Source organism: Botryllus schlosseri, chromosome 9 (assembly GCF_051294905.1).
Source record: "Botryllus schlosseri isolate E-star chromosome 9, Bs_hap1, whole genome shotgun sequence".
Classification (NCBI taxonomy): Eukaryota; Metazoa; Chordata; class Ascidiacea; order Stolidobranchia; family Styelidae; genus Botryllus; species Botryllus schlosseri.
The window spans coordinates 14,070,725-14,090,574 of NC_137244.1; the positions used below are offsets into that span (position 1 = coordinate 14,070,725).

Here is a 19,850-nt window from a genome sequence, read left to right on the forward strand (position 1 = left end):
TTGTCATTCATCCGTTTATTATTTCAAAACATCAGAACACTGAAAAAGTTGAGAGCAAAAAGATATGCGTAAGTCAACCAATCAAACCTGAAGGCAAGCGCAAGTCACTCTCCGTTTTAGTTATTTGATAGGATTGTAAAGATATTTATTCATCACACATACAGCCCTAATGAAAATCCTATTGAATTTGTACTATTGTAATTAGAATTCTCAACTGATAATAAATCTTTTCCGAAAGATTATCAATCTCTATGTACTAAAACAGTGGTTGCCTCCTGGGCTTGATTAAGTGAATACAACCTTCGATACCACGGAAAGTAGAAAGAGAACTTTGACATTAGTCTTTAGGGGGGCGACAATAATATGTTGAGCTTGATTAAGGGGGGTGTTGAGTCGAAAAGGTTCACCCAGTGATATCAAGATGAAACAACACAGTCACTGAATCTATGGGGTCTGAAGCAGGGTTGTAAACAAGTTACAAGGCTCCGAGCAGGGTTGCAATGACTCGAGTCACGATTTTCTGATGACCCGACTTGACTTGAGTCATTTTAAAAAAATACGGAAAGGACTCGACTCGATCTGTATATTGACTCGAGTCATTGCGCACGACTCGAACCAAGTCATATGACTCGAGACTCAGACGGCCAAGACCAACATTTCAATGTAATTTCGAAAAATAGTAAAAGTAACCACACTATTGGGAATTCGTCTATTGGTACTAATACTTGAAAATGCGACCAGAAACTGCCAGAAGTCAGGAATATTAGTATATTATAAATGCAAACCATTCGATATCACAAACCAGAGTGATAAAAAGTGGGTTTACAAGAATTTAACTGGAAACTGAGCTGTCAACACAATGACTTGGACTCTAGTCACAACACCATGACTCGGACTCGACCCTCTGCTCGCTGACTTGGACTCGGCTTGACTCTGTGGTGAATTGAAAGTGACTCGACTTGAGTTAAAACTATAAAAGTGAGACTTACTTGTGACTCGGAACCTTGTGACTTGGTTCCAACCCTGGCTCCGAGTCACAAGTCAATCTCACTTTTATAGATTTGACTGGAGTCAAGTCGAGTCATTTTCAATTCACCACCGAGCCAAGTCCATGTCCAAGTCTGCGAGCAGAGGGTCGAGTCCGAGTCCAAGTCATTGTGATGACTGCTAAGTTTCCAGTTAAAGTCTTGTTAAACCCACTTTTTATAACTCTGTTTGGTAATATCGAATGGTTCGCATTTATAATATACTAATTTTCCTCACTTTTAGAAGTTTCTGGTCGCATTTTTAAGTAGTCTTGACTGTCCAAGTCTCGAGTCATGCGAAATGATTCGAGTCCAAGTCGAGTCAATACACAAATTGACTCAAGTTGTATCATTTCCGTATTTTGAGAAAATGACTTGAGTCAAGTTGAGTCACTAGAAAATCGTGACTCGAGTCATAAAAACCCTGGTCTGAAGTACTCTTTCGATCTGATGGCTGGTTGAAGAAAAATAAAACTGCTCTACTCATTGTCAAATGATCCATTTCGAGCTTTTCCAAGGCACTGGCTAGTGGATACGCATAAAAAGCTATAGCCCCATCGAGTTGAGAAGCAGTTCACCGTGATGAAACTCGTGGGCCAACATCTCCGTACTCAAGAGCGGCTTGAGTAACCCGTGCAGGTTTGACATAATAAATCGTAACACTATTCAAGGGCAGTATCGATACAAAATTTGGAAAACGTTGCCAAGGCAAAGGAATGCCACCACAGCGGTCAGGTCGGGCGATTGCTGTTTACATGAATTCGACGGACTCTATGCATTCGCCCATCTTCGAGCGTTTCATCGTCACTGGGCCAATGGTTCACAACCATGCTATGACCGGACTTGTTCAAGACAAAGTCTGCCCCGGCACCGCAGCAGCAGTCGGGACGGTGCCCGCTCGAAGAGACCCCAGGACGATCTTCCTCGTACAACAGTATATGCAGAGTTTCTTCAAAGATTCTGGTCTCGGGAAATTCGACCTGGTAGGCAAAAAAGTCGGTCGACTCATTAAACGATAATACCGTAATTCGTAGCAGTTAGAATTATTGCTGCCAGTGCATCACCAGATCACAATGTGTCATGTTCCAAGAAAGCAAAAAAAACAGCTCAGAGCAAAAGTCACTAATATAGTGATAAAATGATATTTCAGAAGATACCCGACAACCCATACAGGGCATTAACATCGCCATTCAACACAATTAATTCAGATATTCTCCTGGCTTTATAAAGTTGATTTCATGACATGGATTAATTACCACGTTCATGTGTAGGGAGAATTACGTTAATATAGGAAAACTCTGAAGAATATCTAGAAGTATACGTACACGTTAATTAAAATTTTGGACAAGGAGAGTCATTGCTGCTACCCTGGGTGATCTACGAATCGAACAGATCAATGTAACTGGAAATTTTTTCTCACCTTGGTTTGCTTTTTTTCAGTGGCGTAAACAATTGATGTGCAGCAGATTTCGGCGACCTTTCGTTGCCTTCCGTAAAACGACCACTGACATATCTCGTCCCCGATTGTGTCTTTTATGAATAGTATTCTCCTGTTGAAGCGCAACGACAACTTGTCGAATAATTCGATGTTTCTCAACATATTGTCGTCTGAAGAGCTGAAAGAGTAAAATTGGTTAGATTCATCAAAACCGAGTAACAAGTGAGCGTCGGAGTGAGATCATTTCCAAAACAGAGCACACAGCACCTTTTCAATCTGACGTCACAACTTTCAAGACTCCAGAAGTAATGCGAGTTCAAAGGATACGCTCAATTATATTCTACCGCAACTGTAAAAATTATATGACAACAACTGTTATGCCACCCACAAGTGTACAAATCAGAGCTGTTGCAAAGAAGAAAACAGTCAAACAGCATTTTCAATTGGAAAGTTAGCAATTCCAGATAAAAAAGTTGCATCGGCTGTTGCTTGTCTATGTCTGCTCTAGAGTCTCGCGAAAACTGTGCCAGCAATCTTCAAATTAACTAACCTTGTGTACGAATACTTGTTGTTCCCACGATTGTACATGAACTTCACAATGGGTTTTGTAGATCTTTTAACAAGTTCTTGCTCTTCCTTTACAGAGGTGAGAAGGGGAACCCTGCACATTGGATCGAGTTCCAAACGTTTTTGTCGTAACGCGAGATTACATTGGGAAATCAGACCTTCAATTTTAAAACCAACTCATTTGTACAATGCCAGTGAAAGACGGATGTCACTTATACCATACCGTACCTTGAATAAGATAATATTCTGCTTCAGCTAAAAGTTCCGCTACTTCGTTGTGATTATCCGGTAGAACGACAGATCCGTCTCGCAGAAAATTTAAGATGGTCCCAAAGTGCTTACCACATCGGTCAATCAGAATCCATCCTTAATTAAATTAAAATGACTTGTTAATTTTGAAACAGTGAAAATAGATCAAGCATGTCCAGCACAGACAATGACTTCACCAGGTTCAAAGCTCCAATTTTTCATCTTACCTTCACTGTCAGTAAGTACCTCCATCCTTCCACTAAACATGGCACGAAGCATATTATCTTCTTTGGTGAGTGTCCCCATCGTGGTGTAATGCAAGGATCCTCCCACATTCAATTTGACATATTTGCTGGTGTGGCTGGTACCTGACACGAGACCATATTATGATGTCAGTTAGTATGTCCAACAAACGGCTATAGTAATTAGTAATTACCTTTGGCAGGAGACAGCTCCGTGCTGTGACTTGTTTTTACAATGATAGCAGCATTAAGTGGAGCTGGCAAAGAAGTTTGCAGCGATGCTGGTGTTGGTCTTTGAGAGATTGATTGGGGGCCATGACTGCATTGACTATCCGATAGTGCTACAATATCAGGAACATCGGCTGACATCTCGTGTGGATTTAGCATTTCTAAACCTTATACAATAAAGAAAACACATTCGTCGATAAATTTTCTTTCATTATAATATAGTATATTCAAATTGTGACATTTGCCATGTCACACAGTTCTTTCATGCAAAACACAATTAAATATTATTTTTCTGTTTGGTTTAGACCAGTTTCAAATCACCCAAAACATAACAGAAATATAGCTACCAGCGGTAATTCAGTGTCACTGCCAGTTCAGAGTGGAATTGGTGGCAACGTTACACGAAACTTTCCGTTTAATTACTTAATTATTCTATGCCGACAGCAAACACTGTTTCCAAGATTCCAACCCTGGATGTCAAGGGGCCACATTTATGATTCATCTCATCACAAAATTTCTCGATGTCAGACAGACTAAATTATAATTCGCATGCGAAATATCGACAACCCAATTGGAATCTACCGTACAAGTTCAACATAAACATTCGATTTGCGGCAGCTGGTCCATCGGGCCTCACTCATGGTACGTATACGTACCGCGGGGTACCGGTACCATATAAAAACGACTCGAATACTAGCTCCGATGTAGACACAAGTATCCCATTGATTTCAACGACATTGAATGATACCTTCTTACTAAAAACTCAACTGCAGTTACATTATAAATTACTCTCACTTCGCACTCCCACAATCATAACCCTGCCCTAAAAACGCCAAACGATATTGCCAAGTACGGAAGATTGTAAACAAGCGAATTCATTGAAGCGTAGCGCTGAGTGAGATGGAAGGAAGACGATAACTAAACCAATATTAAATGACAATACGGACGTCAAACGATACTCAAGATGCACACATAAAGAACGATTATGCGACTTGACCACAATGTTAGGATAGGAGGGACACTCTCTGTTCTTACGGCTACGGCATGTCGCGAGTTGAAATATTTGATGAACGCCTGACATTTTATTTCAGCATTGTTACGTAAAAATTTGGTGGAGGCGACCCTGTCTAAAGAATTCTTTGACCCTTTCAATGTGGTTGGCCAACCTAGTCACAAAAAGTAACTTTTGTCTTCGTATAGTAGTTATTAACACGTACGCACATGGATATCGACAAGCTTGTATCTGACGTGATGCTGAGAGAAACAACATTTATGAACATCGTCCAAGAACGCGACGAATTACTGGCTACTACATCTTCCTTGAATTCTTCCGTCAAAAGATTGACGGACTCACAAAAGCAACTATGTACCGAAAATGATCAGCTTCGGGAATCCGTATGTAGCCTAGAAGAATGTTTCACTCGTAAATACGACTACAAAAGGGAGTGTGAGGCGTTACGAGCAAAGATCTTAAGAATGGAGAAGGAATCTACCGAGGCTTTGCAGTCGTCCGAGAACAGAATTGAAGAACTGCAACTTAAGCTGCAAGCTCAAGAGCGATCGTCAAAGGCAGATGCTGAGAAATCGCATGCAGAATTGGAAGAAAAGATAAGGGTAATAAATGATAGAAGGCAAACTGAAATCGAAGAGTTGCTTCGCACTTCTCAAAACGAAAAGCTTAAACTCGAGGAGGCTATGCGTGAAAAAAGCGCGGAATTCTCCAAACTGAGGATTGAGTGGGACGCTAAGAGGAGAAAAATGCAAGAATTAATCATCAAACTCCAGAACACCGCGGGTTCAAATCACACTGGTACTGATATATTTAGGCGAAAACTGCAACACCAACGTGAAACGGCTGCTAGAAGAATCGCAGAACTTGAAGCGCAAGTCTCTGAACTAAAGGCTAGACTAGAAGAGAGCATCAAACAACCATCTCAATCCTTCATATCAGGATATGCCCTTCACATTGCAAACACCACGAAAGGCACAACATCAAAAAGAAAAAAGCCCAATTAATCGTTATTCGGTCAAATGAATAACTTGGCAGTTTTGTAGTATAATGTCAGGCAAAGCGAGACCCACCAACTCAATGCATAGTATTATTTTATAGAACCACAACACCAGTTCTAAGAACATTATTATTTATTCTTAGTCAATGTTCTCTGTTTTTCCGCGTGCTGCACCGTCTTTTCTTCTACAAATAATCCTTTTCTCCTTCTAACAGCATTCATATACTTGGTTGCTTGATTTTCGAAGTCTGCCTTTTCGCCATAATGCTGAATCTCTTCTTCCGTTGTCGGCACCCAAAACGGGTCACTAGATATGACCTACGGGAAAAACTCAATTGTTAGATGCCGGTAGCGTTAATCTTTAACCGAAGGCAGGCATTAGTCGAGCAGAAGTGATATGAAATTCAGAACTTTCAGGTAAAAAAGGGATTTGATGTATGCCATAAGCAGCAGTATTTTAGGGGCTGTGATTACTTTCATGAAAACAGAACAACAAATCACATGATCTTGGTTTGCACATTTTGACAAGTTGGAAGCATTCCAGTATAAAAATCGTTATAGTGTAGTAATACAAAACCAAGAAAGGTTGAGTACTCTTTAGTGGTTGCTGGTACTTGGTTGGCAAGTTGAGTGCTTGCTTTCCACATTAGTACGCTTTCATTATAAATCAAAAGCCTACTACCGTAGATATCAAAAGTGATACCTATAATGGGGTGTAACACTGAGAGCATGCATTACCCAACTAAATTGTGCGTTCAATATGAAATACCTCCCAATGACTGAACACCAACTGAGGACTCGCAAGGCCACTGGTTTTTTTCCTTATCTCCTCTGCAAATCCAAAGCTCTCGGCAACCGGGAGTGCGGCGGTAATATCAAACACATCAGATCCTTCTTTCATCTCTTCCTTAACAACTCTGCCTTCTCGTTTACCCAAGACAGCATAGACTTTACCTGCAAGGAGTGAATAACTGTAGAGGAATCCGTTACAAAAATGAGTGCACGGCTGTTGGTATACCTAGCACTTCGGCCGTGGCTTGGACGTCACAGGTATACATTGCGGTCATGAGGCGCTGTGGTTGGTTTTGAAAGGTAGTTCGGAAAGCCTCTTTCATAGTCGAGATCAGTTGACCAGACAGCGAGCCTTTTGAGGATTTCCTATACGAGATCAAAGATGGTCATTGAAGACAGTAGTCTGAGAAGGGTAATAAGAATTAGTAAATGATCTCACTTGAATGATTCTTGTAAATCAGTAGGCTCATTACTGATTTCCTCTTCACCTCTGTTCCACTCTTCCAAAATCAATGCCACACCTTGCATTGGTTCTTCACAAAGCGGACCGGCCAGCGTAGCTAGCTGAAATCCACTGACTATGCTTTGATCCAATTCTCTGTACTCCTTTTCGTGTGGGCATTCTCCCAGCAAAGCTGACCACACGGACGGTCTGCGGTAGCCGTTGACCCTGTTTATCAAAACGTTACACCCATTTCGCCTGGGGCCAAAGGACCAGATGTTGTCACAGGCGCCGACCCATGTTTTTCGTTTCGTTTTCTCAAATTCTTCTTTGATCTTGAGGTAGAGGTCCGTCAATCGTTTGGTTGTGTCGAGATTGATTTTAACATTCTCAGATTGCTCATCCACGGTTTTTATGTTATTTAACTGGCTTTTTCTGTTCAATTTCTCTCGAAACTCCACATCGCGGAGGTCCAATATCTTCAGGTCATCGGCGTATATTTCTAGTAATTTTGTAACCTCTTCCGGAAGAGGCGCAGCCCTTAGAACAAACTCGTGCTCGTTACCAGGAGTGATGATCCGAACACAGCCTTTCCTTTCAAAGTAATTACGGCGCTTGCTCTTTTGAGCAGACTGATCGTCTTCAATCATATCGTCGTCTTCTGTAAAAGGATATGAAACGCGTTTTTTTTTTATGATCAAATCATGTGCATTACTTGGGTATCAACCTGGCGCTTTGCTTTTAAACCTCTGCATGAGATCTTTATCCTGACCGCCAATCAATTCGTTCATCATGTCTACTTTCGGGCGAGGTATTACAGTTTCTCGAAATGGCACTATCGGAGCCGACACGTTAATTTTTATTTTTGCGAATCTTGAAAAGAATGTTATTTTACTTCAAGATGTTCACTGCGACACGCATAAAATCAGTACCTGTCGCGCAAGTCATCCAAGCAGCGTTGCAAATGAACTTCCCCCGCACAGACTATCACATGCTCGCCCGTTTCTTGTACAAGTACGCGCACACACGGATCGGCTTGATTCAGTAATTTGAGACCATCCACCAACTGGTTCATTTGACCTGGTTACATCAACTGATAACTATTGTACAGTGTACACACACGCACTCTGTGATAAGCTGTTGAAACATACTCAGCAACTTGGGTTCCACGGCCACTCTGATAATTGGCGCGTTGTCTTTTGACAGCGGGTTGAATGGAGGGCATGCGACTGTTGTCGAGAGGGTAGCTGATTTTAGAACTTGGTCTTCGAGCCCCGAAATACCTGAGACAAAAGATGTCGTCACAATACATTTCAGTGTTGGGATCAAGTCACTACTACCATTGAGTCACATTTCGTTATGAGTCAAGTAAATCGGTGCTCGCATATCATTATTTAGTTGCAATCCTGCACAGAGCCAAGACGGATACAGGCATGTGTGACACACAGACGTTAAATTGGTTGGCGCCTCTGTTAGTTTCACGAAAACTATACTTAGTTAAGAGATACCTTCTGGTTGTAATGATAACATAATGGCGGGGAAAAGTTATTATAACGGCAGTTACGCACTTGACAAAGTTGCTTTGTCTTTGATTTCGCTGTTGAGGGAATTAACCATATCGAAACACAAATTGAACTAGCATCCTATAAATTGGTATTAGTGACTTAATCATTTCTAGTGGCGCAGAAAGGTTCAGATTGCATTGCGAAGGAGAATGTTTGATGGATACTGAACTGAAAATTTGCCTGTCAATTTACAACTGTTACACAAGTCTAGTCGGAGCCATTCAAAGAGCACTACTCGAGTCATCCCGACACTGCGTCAATCAGTAGTGACCAACGTTACAAACATATTACTTGTAATATTTTGCAATACACATGATCTTATCCAACTTACCTACAATATTTCCTGGAGGAACGTCGCACAGACTGGACAGTTCCCGTCCCATCAACAAATATAAATCCCCGATCGTCACTTCCGAGATGTGTGGATAGCTATGCAAATCATTAACGATTTCATCATCACCCTACGTGAAGAACCAGAAATTTCATTTACCAACGTCAGTAATAAAAATCGGCATGATATTTACTTCTTGAATGTGAGAAGGATCATGCTTTGGTCCGAGCATAAACAGTTTCTGTCCCTTACGCAGAGTGCCACTGAATACACGTGCAAAAGCGACAAAATGTGGTTCGGATTCCGTAATGTCGTTGCTTTCTGTAGCAGGTTGGGTTGCAACACCGTTTGTCTCGGATGTGTCAGCTGCATTTTGTTTATCTAGAAGTCTCTGCTTTGCCGCTTCCCTTCTTTCCTGTATCTCTTCATCAGTTAAGGTTCTGAAATAACGAATATAGATTGATGAAAAAAACAACACGAAAAGAAAGGCATTCTTACTTTTTCTTGGCTTTGGGCAAATGACTTGGATCAATGGCAACCATTTTAGAGACGAGCACGATCACTTTGCCAGAGGGGTCGCAACTGACGAAGTCTGAATATATGATAATAAAGAGGCTCTTGAATGTTCAGAACTTCAATATACTATTGTGGCATTATATATGACCGATTTGAATAATCGAGGCATTGAATCATTTCTATTCATCGATTACAATTGGCTCTGAATCTTCTCACTGCGCAAGTGCGCATCCAGGACACAAGCATTCCTGTTGGACATAGTTACGTTACACGCAGTGTGTTACAATTTATGATTAGGGCGACTATTTTTGACATGTCCAAATAAGTCCAAATTTTGTCACAATTGTAGCGTTAGGTCAAAAAATTGCTTACAAAGTCATAAATTTTTTGACCCCTGCATTCCGTTTGTATCGTAGATTTTGAACTTATCATTTGATATTTTACAGCTTGTAGTCTACTCTATAGGCCTACCGTTGTAGAGGGCCCCTTGTCTGCTCATTGTGAATCATAAACAGTCAAATGAAACAAATAGGTTGACATGGCGTTGTGGTTAACGTACCGCAATATCCTAACTGAAGCAAGACTGCTTGGGCATTGCATGGTTCATATATCAAGAAGTGCATGATGAAAAATTGTGATGTAGACAACATTGTCAGAATGAAGCAACACAGTGTGTCACCAGCAGTGTACGCACAGCTTCAGTGGCTGTTGAACGTTCTTTCTCCATTCTTGGCAAGCTACTTAGTAAGGACAGACACCTTCTACCCGAGAATTTAGGAAAGTATCTTTCGTTGTACTACCATAATACGTGATGTAACTACAGGAAAAATCGCCCTATTCATGACATACTCAGAGAGGCGTAATACCATTTACGTACCATGTAATTGGACACCATAAGGAGCCATATATTGCAAAAGAATGAAGAATTGGGGTGAAAAAAAGAATGGCTTTATCACGATTTGAACAAGTTTAATACAACACATAAAATAATTACCAACACATAACTGTACCTGTATTACATACCTGTTTTTAAAGCTTGTGTATTAGGAGGAAATGCGTCAAAGCTGTATGTTGAACCGCACATCAGCCCTTCTACTCGATCTCCAGTAATGTTCAGTGGACTAGGCAGGTGCTCACATGTGCCAGCTACAGATATTAATAGGAATCTATGCGATACGTAATGAGTGTTTGCTGAATCGTAATCTTTCAAATTCAAATCCTATATATTTTTTCAAGGATACATAACACAGCTTGAGATAACGGGATCCATTGAGTGCACAGCGCTTTCAAGTAACCTTTAGGATCAGTTTGTATAAGACGTTTGTCTCTAGCCGATACCGAAATGCCAAGAGATTGGGTGATCTTCTCACACTTTTCCTTATCTCTGCAAAGCCTTTGTGGTTGAAAAGATTCATGAACACAACAATAATTTTACATACCTTCTTGTCAGTATTGTATCGTATAGACTCCAAATATTGTCCAAAACAAATTGGGCAAATAACGGTCTTTTACCTTTTGCCTGCAGTTAGGAAAGGTAAACTTCTTAGTTCTGACAAACTGTATCAATACAGACTACATAGATTTGATTGTGCCACACCTGAGCTCCTTTCAGTATCTTTTTTGCTTTAACATTAGCATAGTAGTCGCCCCACAAAGTCTTATCCAAAATGCGTTCATGGATTCCCAACTTTTTGGCGTAAATTTTGGAGAATTGCTGAATTCTGAAGAGTAAATATACTTAGGGTGATTACTTTTACATGGGCTGTGATATAAACTCAACATTTCTAAACATGGAATAGTCTATTGCATCAAGTTCTTGACAGTCAAGACTTTCGATTTATCAACTCCACTGCTCCTATTATATCACATGTATCAGCGATAGTCGTCATTGTACCTATCCACATGATGTTTATCACTATCTGATGTTGTAGTATGATTGAGAAAACCACATTATTTGAAACTCTCATGATACAGTCTCCTAGCAACCACTATATCATTTTGGAATATGTGTTCAAGGTAGCAAAATAAATGAAATCATGATTAGTTGCAATTACTTTTCCATGTTATTGCAATCAATTTCATTGATGCAGTAATCATCTATTTCATGTTCACAAAAGGCATTTTCAAAAGGTCACCTGAATCCCCATCCATCAGTTGCGCTAGCAAAAATGACGTTTCCATTGTTGGGGGTGAAGTACAGATCAGAATCGTCAGAAAATTCCAAACCAGCACTCCAATCATAAACAGTCTGAAACACAAAATTCAGTCACTTCATTTTAACAACATAACAGGATTTCACAAGCATTGCAATTTCCGAGCGAGATAGTGTAATGGTTATGCGTCCGGCTTTTCGAGCGGCAGGTCGTGGGTTCGATCCCCGGCCGGGTCATACCAAAGACTCGAAAAATGGTATCCGCAGCTGTCCTGCTAGGCGCTCAGCAATCACGGATAGCATGGAGGAGAAAAAAAAACGGGGGCGCAGACTAGATGACCTCATGGGGCCGTATCGCAACTCCGTCGTCAAAGCATCTCGATGGTGCAGGCGAAAAAGAATATCATCTCTCTCTCTCTCTCTCACTCATATCCCAGGTCAAAATTATTCCAAGTAAACGTCAGAAACTAAGGATTACAACATTAAAAACAAAACCGTGCGATACGGCTGATCTCATCTGTACCTTTACGTACCAATTTATCGCCTTACTAACGTAAGCATCAAATTTTGCGAGTTGATGAACTATATCGCTTCAAAGTATCAAAAGTTGTTCACAAATATTTTTCCAATAGTCCGCCTCCTGTGTTTGATGACTTTCTCATACCTGCTAAACATGTCCATTCCCATTACACGAGATGCTCGTCTAAAGGAAACATCTACTTACCCCCACCCAATAGCAACCTAACTAAGAGATCTATCGACTACTCGGGACCTATCATCTGGAATGCATTACCACCACATATCCGTGAATTGCCCTATAATAGATTCAAAAAAGCCCTACTTGATCACCTCTTGTCGTTACACTAACACTGTTGCCCTACCTCGCCCAGACATTGCTTAATTGATCATTTACTACCATTGTTTAATTTTTTTTTCTATTTTCCTTTCTTAACTAAACATTTTTTACAGCCAGACTGTTCAGAGTCAAGTGTACCTGTTTGATGCTGGTGTGATCAGACTAGATGACCTTCACGGTCTTATCGATCATTCCTATCTAATACCGAATACTGTGCACGCATGTTTTCTGTACCACCATCACTGCCGCTTGTTATGTATTTTGGTTCGATGAAAATATGGACTCTCTCTCTCTCATTAGACAATTGCTTTTATATTGTGGCGAGGGATCGTGTGATTGAGTCAGCCAATCGGCAACAAAAATTTTCCAACACATGTCTGCTGTGACTGAAGCCAATATGCCATGTCACATTGGGCTGGATTCAATGATTTCAACCAGTCTCAGGTAGGATTTATGAAGGTTCTATGAAGATAAGGATTTGAGCTGGAAAATAGACACAGTAACCTCTGTGATACTGAATTCAAGTTGGTTAATTACTAGGACACACATGCAACTTCTATTTATTTGAAACTATTTATTGCATTCGTACTTCAACTGTATTATTCAACTGTAGCATAAATACTAACCTGTTCCCCTGGCTGTAGCACCTTTTCACTGGAAGTAGTTGACTTTGAGAATTTTTCAAGCACTTCCGCAGAGAATAGACTGCCAGTTACTGCATTCACCTGCCCACAAATAATATATTAATTTCAGTAATCGATCAGTAGCTTCAGAAAAAAAAAACAGACTGATAAACCATGTGTCGAACAGAAGCAACAGTCCCAGTTTTGAAAACAAGGCGGTACATACTTTTTCAAGTAGTTGCTGTAAATGAATAGCTGCTTCATCAGGACTCATCTTTAGTTCAGTAATCAAACGGTCGATTTTATTGAAAACAAGAATCGGTTTCAATTTTTCTAACCACGCCTGACGAAGAACAGCTTGAGTCTGGAAGTGAAAAAAATTTATTATCTGAGCGACAGCAGGGTATTATTGCTTACAATTCAATACCATCTGCTATAATTGGGCTAGTATTTTTGCAAAGGAGCGTGATGGAGTGTAGATTGTGACTTATAAACCGTTCCAAGATCAATTCGAAACTGCAAAATCAATCAATTACTTTGTCTAAAAGAATGTGAAATATATCGTTCACATTCACACATTGCAAAAAAAAAATGAAGGCTATAATTTGGGCTTATCAGGCGGGAGCTAAAAAACACAGAATATATGTGCTTGTGCAAGAACATACCTGAGGACAAACGCCCTCAACTGCATCGATGACAACAATAGCTCCGTCACATAGCCGGACTGCTGTTGAGACTTCACTCGAAAAGTCAACGTGCCCAGGAGAATCAATCAAATTAATCAAGTATTCCTCATCCTCTTCTAGAAAAGACGATATATTACCAGGCTATGAAGAACTGTATGTTAATTACCAGACGGTAAATCTAACCCGACTTGAAGTATAACGAAATTGCACTGGACTTCATGGTAATTCCTCTGATTTGCTCATCTTCTCTGCTATCCATATAACGAAGCTGAAAGTGGTCAAATGAGATTATTCATCACTGCAGAAGCGTAAAAAGGGCAATTTGATACTTTTTCACAATACATTACCCAGCTATGGCAATAAAGCTTTGCATACAAATATTTTATAGTTATGCCAACCCCACAATGACGATACATAAATAGATAGAGTGACATAACAGAAAATAATATTATCAATTCATGGCTATACCTATGATAGCTAACCGAAGAGTTTATAGAGATACTTCTAAAATATTTCAGTTCTTTTAAAAAAGTGTACCTACTTTAACTGAACAAAATGCAAGACAAATAGGAAGTCTGGCTCCTAAAACCCTTCAATAATATACCTAACAGTCATGCTCGCACCACCAGTAATTAATAGCTCTGAATAGCTGGTTTGTGGTGCAGAGCTTAAATATAGCTTTCAATACAACATCCATTGTAACAGAATATTTATTAAATTCGAAGACTTTTTGGGTGCCTCTTTCAAGAGCGAAGTTTCATATGCTATTAATGCACAAAGAAAATAGTGATGATAGCACACTGGGATTTTGGATTTGTTTTATGTAAGTATGCCTACTCACCTTGCCGGCTAATCGTGGAGAAATAATGCCGTTGCTTGCAATCAAACTATCCGCTAGAGTGGTTTTTCCTGTTGAAATGAATAGAAATATGAAGCCTGGGCAATTTTGATTGTAAGATTTCAAACTAACACATTACCATGATCCACGTGTGCGAGAATACAAATGTTCCGAATATTTTGCGGATTTCTTTGAAGTACTGACACGAGTTCAGTCTTGCTTGACATTTTTATCACAATATATTATGGCCTATAATGTATTCTATAAGTAACAATCATTAAATCTGGCAAACTAGAAAACAACAGATGTAAAGACTAAGATATATACGAAATATTTGTGACTGAAAGATAGATTTACGAAATTTCAGACGACATCAAAGATACAATTTTAGTTTCAAGAGCATTCAAATCCAAGGCATTTGATTCATCTACAAAAATACTTTCATCAACATAACCCATCTTTAAATACGACGAAACAGCTTTCTTTGCAGCCATTAACTTTCGAGAGGCGTCATTTAAATCAATGGGATTCACACCATTTTTGAAGTGGGTCATCTGAGTTGAGACAAATTTCCTCATACATATATCAGCTTGATGTGAAAAACTTTCCCTGGATTCACGTCGTGCAGCCTCTGAAGCAGCATGCTCAACTACTTGTGATACCACTGGAGGGTTTTCAATACTTCTGTTGACAATATCAAGAACCTTATAAAGCAAGACCTCAGAATTCGTAATATCATGAGGACCCAATGTACAAACATATTGCTCCCAATTACTTTTAGACCACCCAGGAACTTCCATTTGAACGTCAAGTTTCTTTATGACATCATCATCAAGAGGACGTGACCTGCATGCATTATTTTGTATGCATTTCCTTACGTGTATATCAAAATACGCAATGCTAAATCCAATAGAATATTGACGACATATCTTATAGTATTCAAACCGCATGCCTCGGTATTGCATGTTGTCATCAATTATAATAATGGTACGATCATATCTAGAAACATTAAAGAATTCATGGCATATTGATTCGAGTTTAGAAAAATCAATGTGCTCCTCAGAACATGATTTGAAAAATGTTTTCACCGATTCTTCATGATTTCCCAGGTGCGATATTAGGAAATTCACAAAATGAACTATTTGGCTCCTAGTCTCCTTCCAGATTTTCAAGTTATTGCTGTGATCGACGAATTTGATCAAGTCATCGTAACATATGTGGACGAACTTGTATCCAGCTGGTGATAGGTCTTTCAATTTCACCGCAGCAGTTGTCTTTCCAGCACCTGGTAATCCACAGAGTAGCAGGATGGAAAGCTTCATTTGATATGTTACCTATATTTCCAGCTACAGAACGCAATTCATGCGGCGATTCATCACTTATCCATTCATAACAACACTATTTAAACAATCAACCATGGAAAACTTAGGGTATTGCGCAATACCGTCATCATCTCAAAATCACCGACAAGATAGCGTAATGGTTAAGCGTCCGGCTTCTTGATCGGTAGGTCGTGGGTTCGATTCCCGGCCGGGTCAGACCAAAGACCTGATTAATAACACTGGTATCCATGGCTTCCCTGCTTGGCGCTCATGCATTACTGGGATAGCATGGAGGGGTGGTGCATGACTTAGAAAGCCGTAAAGGCTATATCTGCACTTCCTTGTCCAGCGGCATATGCACATCATGCACTCATGGTATGCATATGCGCAGATCGTGTGTATGTGTATCATGAGTCGGTGTATATACCGCAAAAAACATCAAGGACAAAAATAAACTACGTCCTTTCCTTTCCTTCCTTCACTGGTCCATAAAGTACATTATAGAGAGAGAAAGAGAGGGTATCATTATTTGTCCACATTGCAAGTAAACATCATACGTACAACAAAAATGCAATACGGTGAAATGCGAACCTGCAAAGTATACGGGAGGCTCGATATGACACCGTCTTCAAAGCCGAGCCATCCAGGCCAGGAGAACTGATCACAGTTTGATGATTGTAGAGGGGGGAGATCATAGTATCAGTTTTCATCATTTCAAAAACAACAAAACTGCGATACAATGAATAGATAGGAAGGTGTCGTAACGAATCCAAGTAGTCTTAGAAATCAGGCACCCACCTTGACCTAGCCGAAGTAGAGAAGAGTCATGCACACTGAATGAAAAGTACAGCAGAGAATATAAAAGGCAAGGGACAAAATGAGGTGGCATATGGCGGAAGGCGAGATGGATGTTAGGTAGGGTTACCATACGTCCTCATTCAGGAGGATTTGTCTTCATTTTCCGTTTTTTTTAAGATGTCCTCCGAGGACGCCTAAATGTCCTCCTTTTTAGCAATTCGTCCTCCTTTACATCTTTTAAAGCTAAGATATTGGAGTGATTCGAGTGGGAAATTCGTGTTTCGAACGACTGTGACGCGACCAACGAAAAATGTGAAACAAAAACTGCATTTCGGGAGTTGAGCCGGAAAGGTGACCTTTTTTATTTTTAGTCAACCAACCATTAAATCGGGGAAATATGCCACTTTTCTGGATTTTACTCCAGAAGTCTAAAAATTTTGAAAAAGTGTCCTCGTTTGCCGATTTCAAAATACGGAAACGCTAATGTTAGGGTCCGGTAATCTTGAACGCTGACTAGTATTCATTCAAAAGAAACTGTTTGTATTTCGACTCAAATGCGGACATGCTCGACGACTGACAGAAAGCCGGCGAGATGCTGTTCCACAATTGGGGTCCAGCATACTTGATAGAGAGATGCGTTTTTTTTTGTATTCCGTCCTGATCATATGATAATTGTTCTTCGTTGACACGCGCGTGCCGTACTTCTGCGCTTTTGACTCGGGGTCAAGAAGTCGATATTACGTAGTACTGGCTACGTAAATATTACTAGTCGCGCAGACCCGGTTCGATTCCTATCGGAGGTTTTTCTGGATTCCTATCGGAGGTTTTTCTGGACTCCTCTTCCCCCGCCGTCGCCGTTCTTATGGCGAAAAAAGTCCATGAAAAGACCCGACGAAGGAGATCACTCACAAGGAATGGAAAGAACTATTGGGAAGGGCTGCGACTTCAAACGATCAACATCGAAAAGAACTGGCGTTACATCGGGCACTCTGGGTCGAGGTGGATGTCAGCCTAAAAGACCGCAACTGCTTGTCGTTCGGCTTCCTCCTGTCTGTTCATTACATCGCATTGTGTGTTATCGCAATGTACCTTGTGTGTGTGTTGTTCAGATGAAAATATAACTCGACGATTATTGATAATTGATAAATAATAAAAAGTAAAATTAAAAATTATCGAGACGACAGATTTCGTGTCGTTGGGAGGGGCTACTTGTTGCTGACGGCAGCACCGTAACTGACGCACCCCAAACCCCCCAATTGGGGGGGGCCCGAGCTCGAAGGGGGCCCAAAATTATTTCGTGGATTAGCATAAATTATAGAGTATTTTTTGAAAATTTATGCAACTTTTTCAAATTTTTTTCGCGCTGCGCGCGATTTCAAGTTGCCACATATCTTGATTTTGGAGTACTCTTGCCCCCCCCAAAAAAATAAGCAAAAAAAAGATTATTGAAATGGGTGTATTTGCGTTGGTCATTATCGCGCCACGATATACCAAGACATATAAAGTTTCAGGCCATGTGACATGCGACTCCAAGAAATGTGCTAGAACGATCGGCAGTGAGAAAACCTTGGCCGAAAAGGACCGTCCTTATGCTGACCGAAAACTTCGTTATATATACAAAATACATGTAGGTTTAATTGTCCAAAAGCGCCTAAATGACTGACGCCGAATGTTCCTGTCTTGGCAATCTGAACCACACAAGACAAATACCATCCCGCAGGGGAAAATTATATACCAGTGAAGAAATACCAATTTGAAATCGTGTGTGTCTTTTAGTTTAGTAGCCTACGTTTGGGCGATTCTATATTTTTTGATATAGCAGACAGGAAGTCACGAAATAACATTATGTTACGGAGTCATACCAACGGGCCCTACAGTTTCCAAGACTCCTCACTCAGCTCTGCCGGTAAATCTGATTACGTGAGCAGAGAGGACAAGAAATTGATAGCAATATATATGCAATTCCCGATCTTATTGACCGATTGTATCATGAATTATCGAAAATTTTCGCGCTTGGCGCTGGCTCACTAAACAGTACGACTAATTTCGTGGCAAAGCGAACGTCATTGGGGGTCGGTTTATCACCCTATGGGAGCCCAAGACCCAAGATTTTTTAGGGGTCTGACGAAGTGCTGTTTCGTTCCTGTCAATGGGTATACGCCCGAAGATGTTTAATTATTATTGAGGGGTCCTACCTATTCAAACACGCCTCACTCAGCTCTACCTGTGAATCTGATTAGGTGAGCAGAGAGAGGGTAAAAATTGATAGCAATACGTATGCAATTCCCGATCATATTTACCGATTCAATCACGAATTACAGAATTTTTCGCGCTTCGCGCGTTTAGGCGAGAAAAGCGTACCCAGTCAACGGAGCCCCATGAAAGATGATAAGTAGCGGATAACGGCGTTCAGGATACAGCGTGAGGGGGTCTGGGGGGCGAAGCCCCCCAGAAGTTCGATTTATCATCATATGGGGGGCCCAAGACCAAAGTTTTGGGGGGGGCCTGGCGAAGTGCTGTTACGGCCCTGGCTGACGGTTACCTCTGACGAGTGTCAGCCGAACATATTCGGGCTCATTTCAATATGAATATTCTATTCAAAAATAATAAATATCAAATAAATACTAGGAACATAAACACTCATAGATAGAGCAGTTATAAATTAAATAGGGCCATTCGAAATATAATTTAGCGGTAGTTAGAGATCAGATAATCGAAATATTTTCGAACTTACCAGAGTCTAAATTAAGGGGATTAAGGGGTAATTCATTCCAAATATTGACACCAATACCACTGTTTGAATTTTGCACAAGACAGGTGGAGTGGTGATGTACAGACAGGAAGAAGTTGGATGAAAACCTGGTGTGATGTTGGTGGATATCGGTGACGAGCATCAAGTATGTGCCACAAAGGGTACAATTTTGGGTCGACACGGTGCCAGAGCTATATCTTATTATTTATGTAATATTAAATAGGCTTTTCGAAGTACAGAACTTCAATATTGCAGCAAACAATAAGTCCATGTTGTTAAATTTATTCCAATGGAAGCTTTTCGACTGGCTCTCTTCAGCAGTGAACGCCAGTAAATGAGGTACTTGTCCTAATTACGTCACAACGACAAAATTCTTTCTATATTTCGAACTTGGTTAACCTCATTCACTGGCGTTCACT

The 19,850-nt window shown here is 40.4% G+C and overlaps 4 protein-coding genes across 4 annotated transcripts; 1 reads left to right on the plus strand and 3 right to left on the minus strand.

The window, feature by feature from the left end:
• LOC145447210 (BTB/POZ domain-containing adapter for CUL3-mediated RhoA degradation protein 3-like) lies at positions 1-4,681 on the minus strand. Its single transcript, XM_080325626.1, has 6 exons — positions 3,716-4,681; positions 3,507-3,647; positions 3,259-3,396; positions 3,014-3,188; positions 2,446-2,641; positions 1-2,005 (listed from the first exon to the last, which is right to left on the minus strand). The coding sequence occupies exons 1-6, from the start codon at positions 3,906-3,908 to the stop codon at positions 1,757-1,759; spliced, it is 1,092 nt and encodes a 363-aa protein (XP_080181752.1). The 5' UTR covers positions 3,909-4,681; the 3' UTR covers positions 1-1,756.
• A 203-nt stretch (positions 4,682-4,884) lies between these two features.
• On the plus strand, positions 4,885-5,839 carry LOC145447216 (coiled-coil domain-containing protein 152-like). The gene has a single exon (XM_080325635.1). It carries the CDS (start codon positions 4,971-4,973, stop codon positions 5,763-5,765), a length of 795 nt encoding a protein of 264 aa, XP_080181761.1. The 5' UTR covers positions 4,885-4,970; the 3' UTR covers positions 5,766-5,839.
• LOC145447193 (elongation factor-like GTPase 1) lies at positions 5,546-14,870 on the minus strand. The gene is made up of 21 exons (XM_080325599.1): positions 14,699-14,870; positions 14,563-14,630; positions 13,905-13,989; positions 13,701-13,837; positions 13,262-13,399; positions 13,039-13,137; positions 11,540-11,652; positions 11,002-11,125; positions 10,844-10,923; positions 10,646-10,788; positions 10,428-10,550; positions 9,387-9,480; positions 9,082-9,328; positions 8,889-9,018; positions 8,144-8,275; positions 7,925-8,072; positions 7,720-7,865; positions 6,990-7,653; positions 6,777-6,916; positions 6,528-6,712; positions 5,546-6,076 (listed from the first exon to the last, which is right to left on the minus strand). Exons 1-21 carry the CDS (start codon positions 14,784-14,786, stop codon positions 5,888-5,890), a joined length of 3,273 nt encoding a protein of 1,090 aa, XP_080181725.1. The 5' UTR covers positions 14,787-14,870; the 3' UTR covers positions 5,546-5,887.
• On the minus strand, positions 14,851-16,006 carry LOC145447213 (L-seryl-tRNA(Sec) kinase-like). The gene has a single exon (XM_080325631.1). The coding sequence runs from the start codon at positions 15,879-15,881 to the stop codon at positions 14,913-14,915; it is 969 nt and encodes a 322-aa protein (XP_080181757.1). The 5' UTR covers positions 15,882-16,006; the 3' UTR covers positions 14,851-14,912.
• Positions 16,007-19,850: the final 3,844 nt, after the last annotated feature.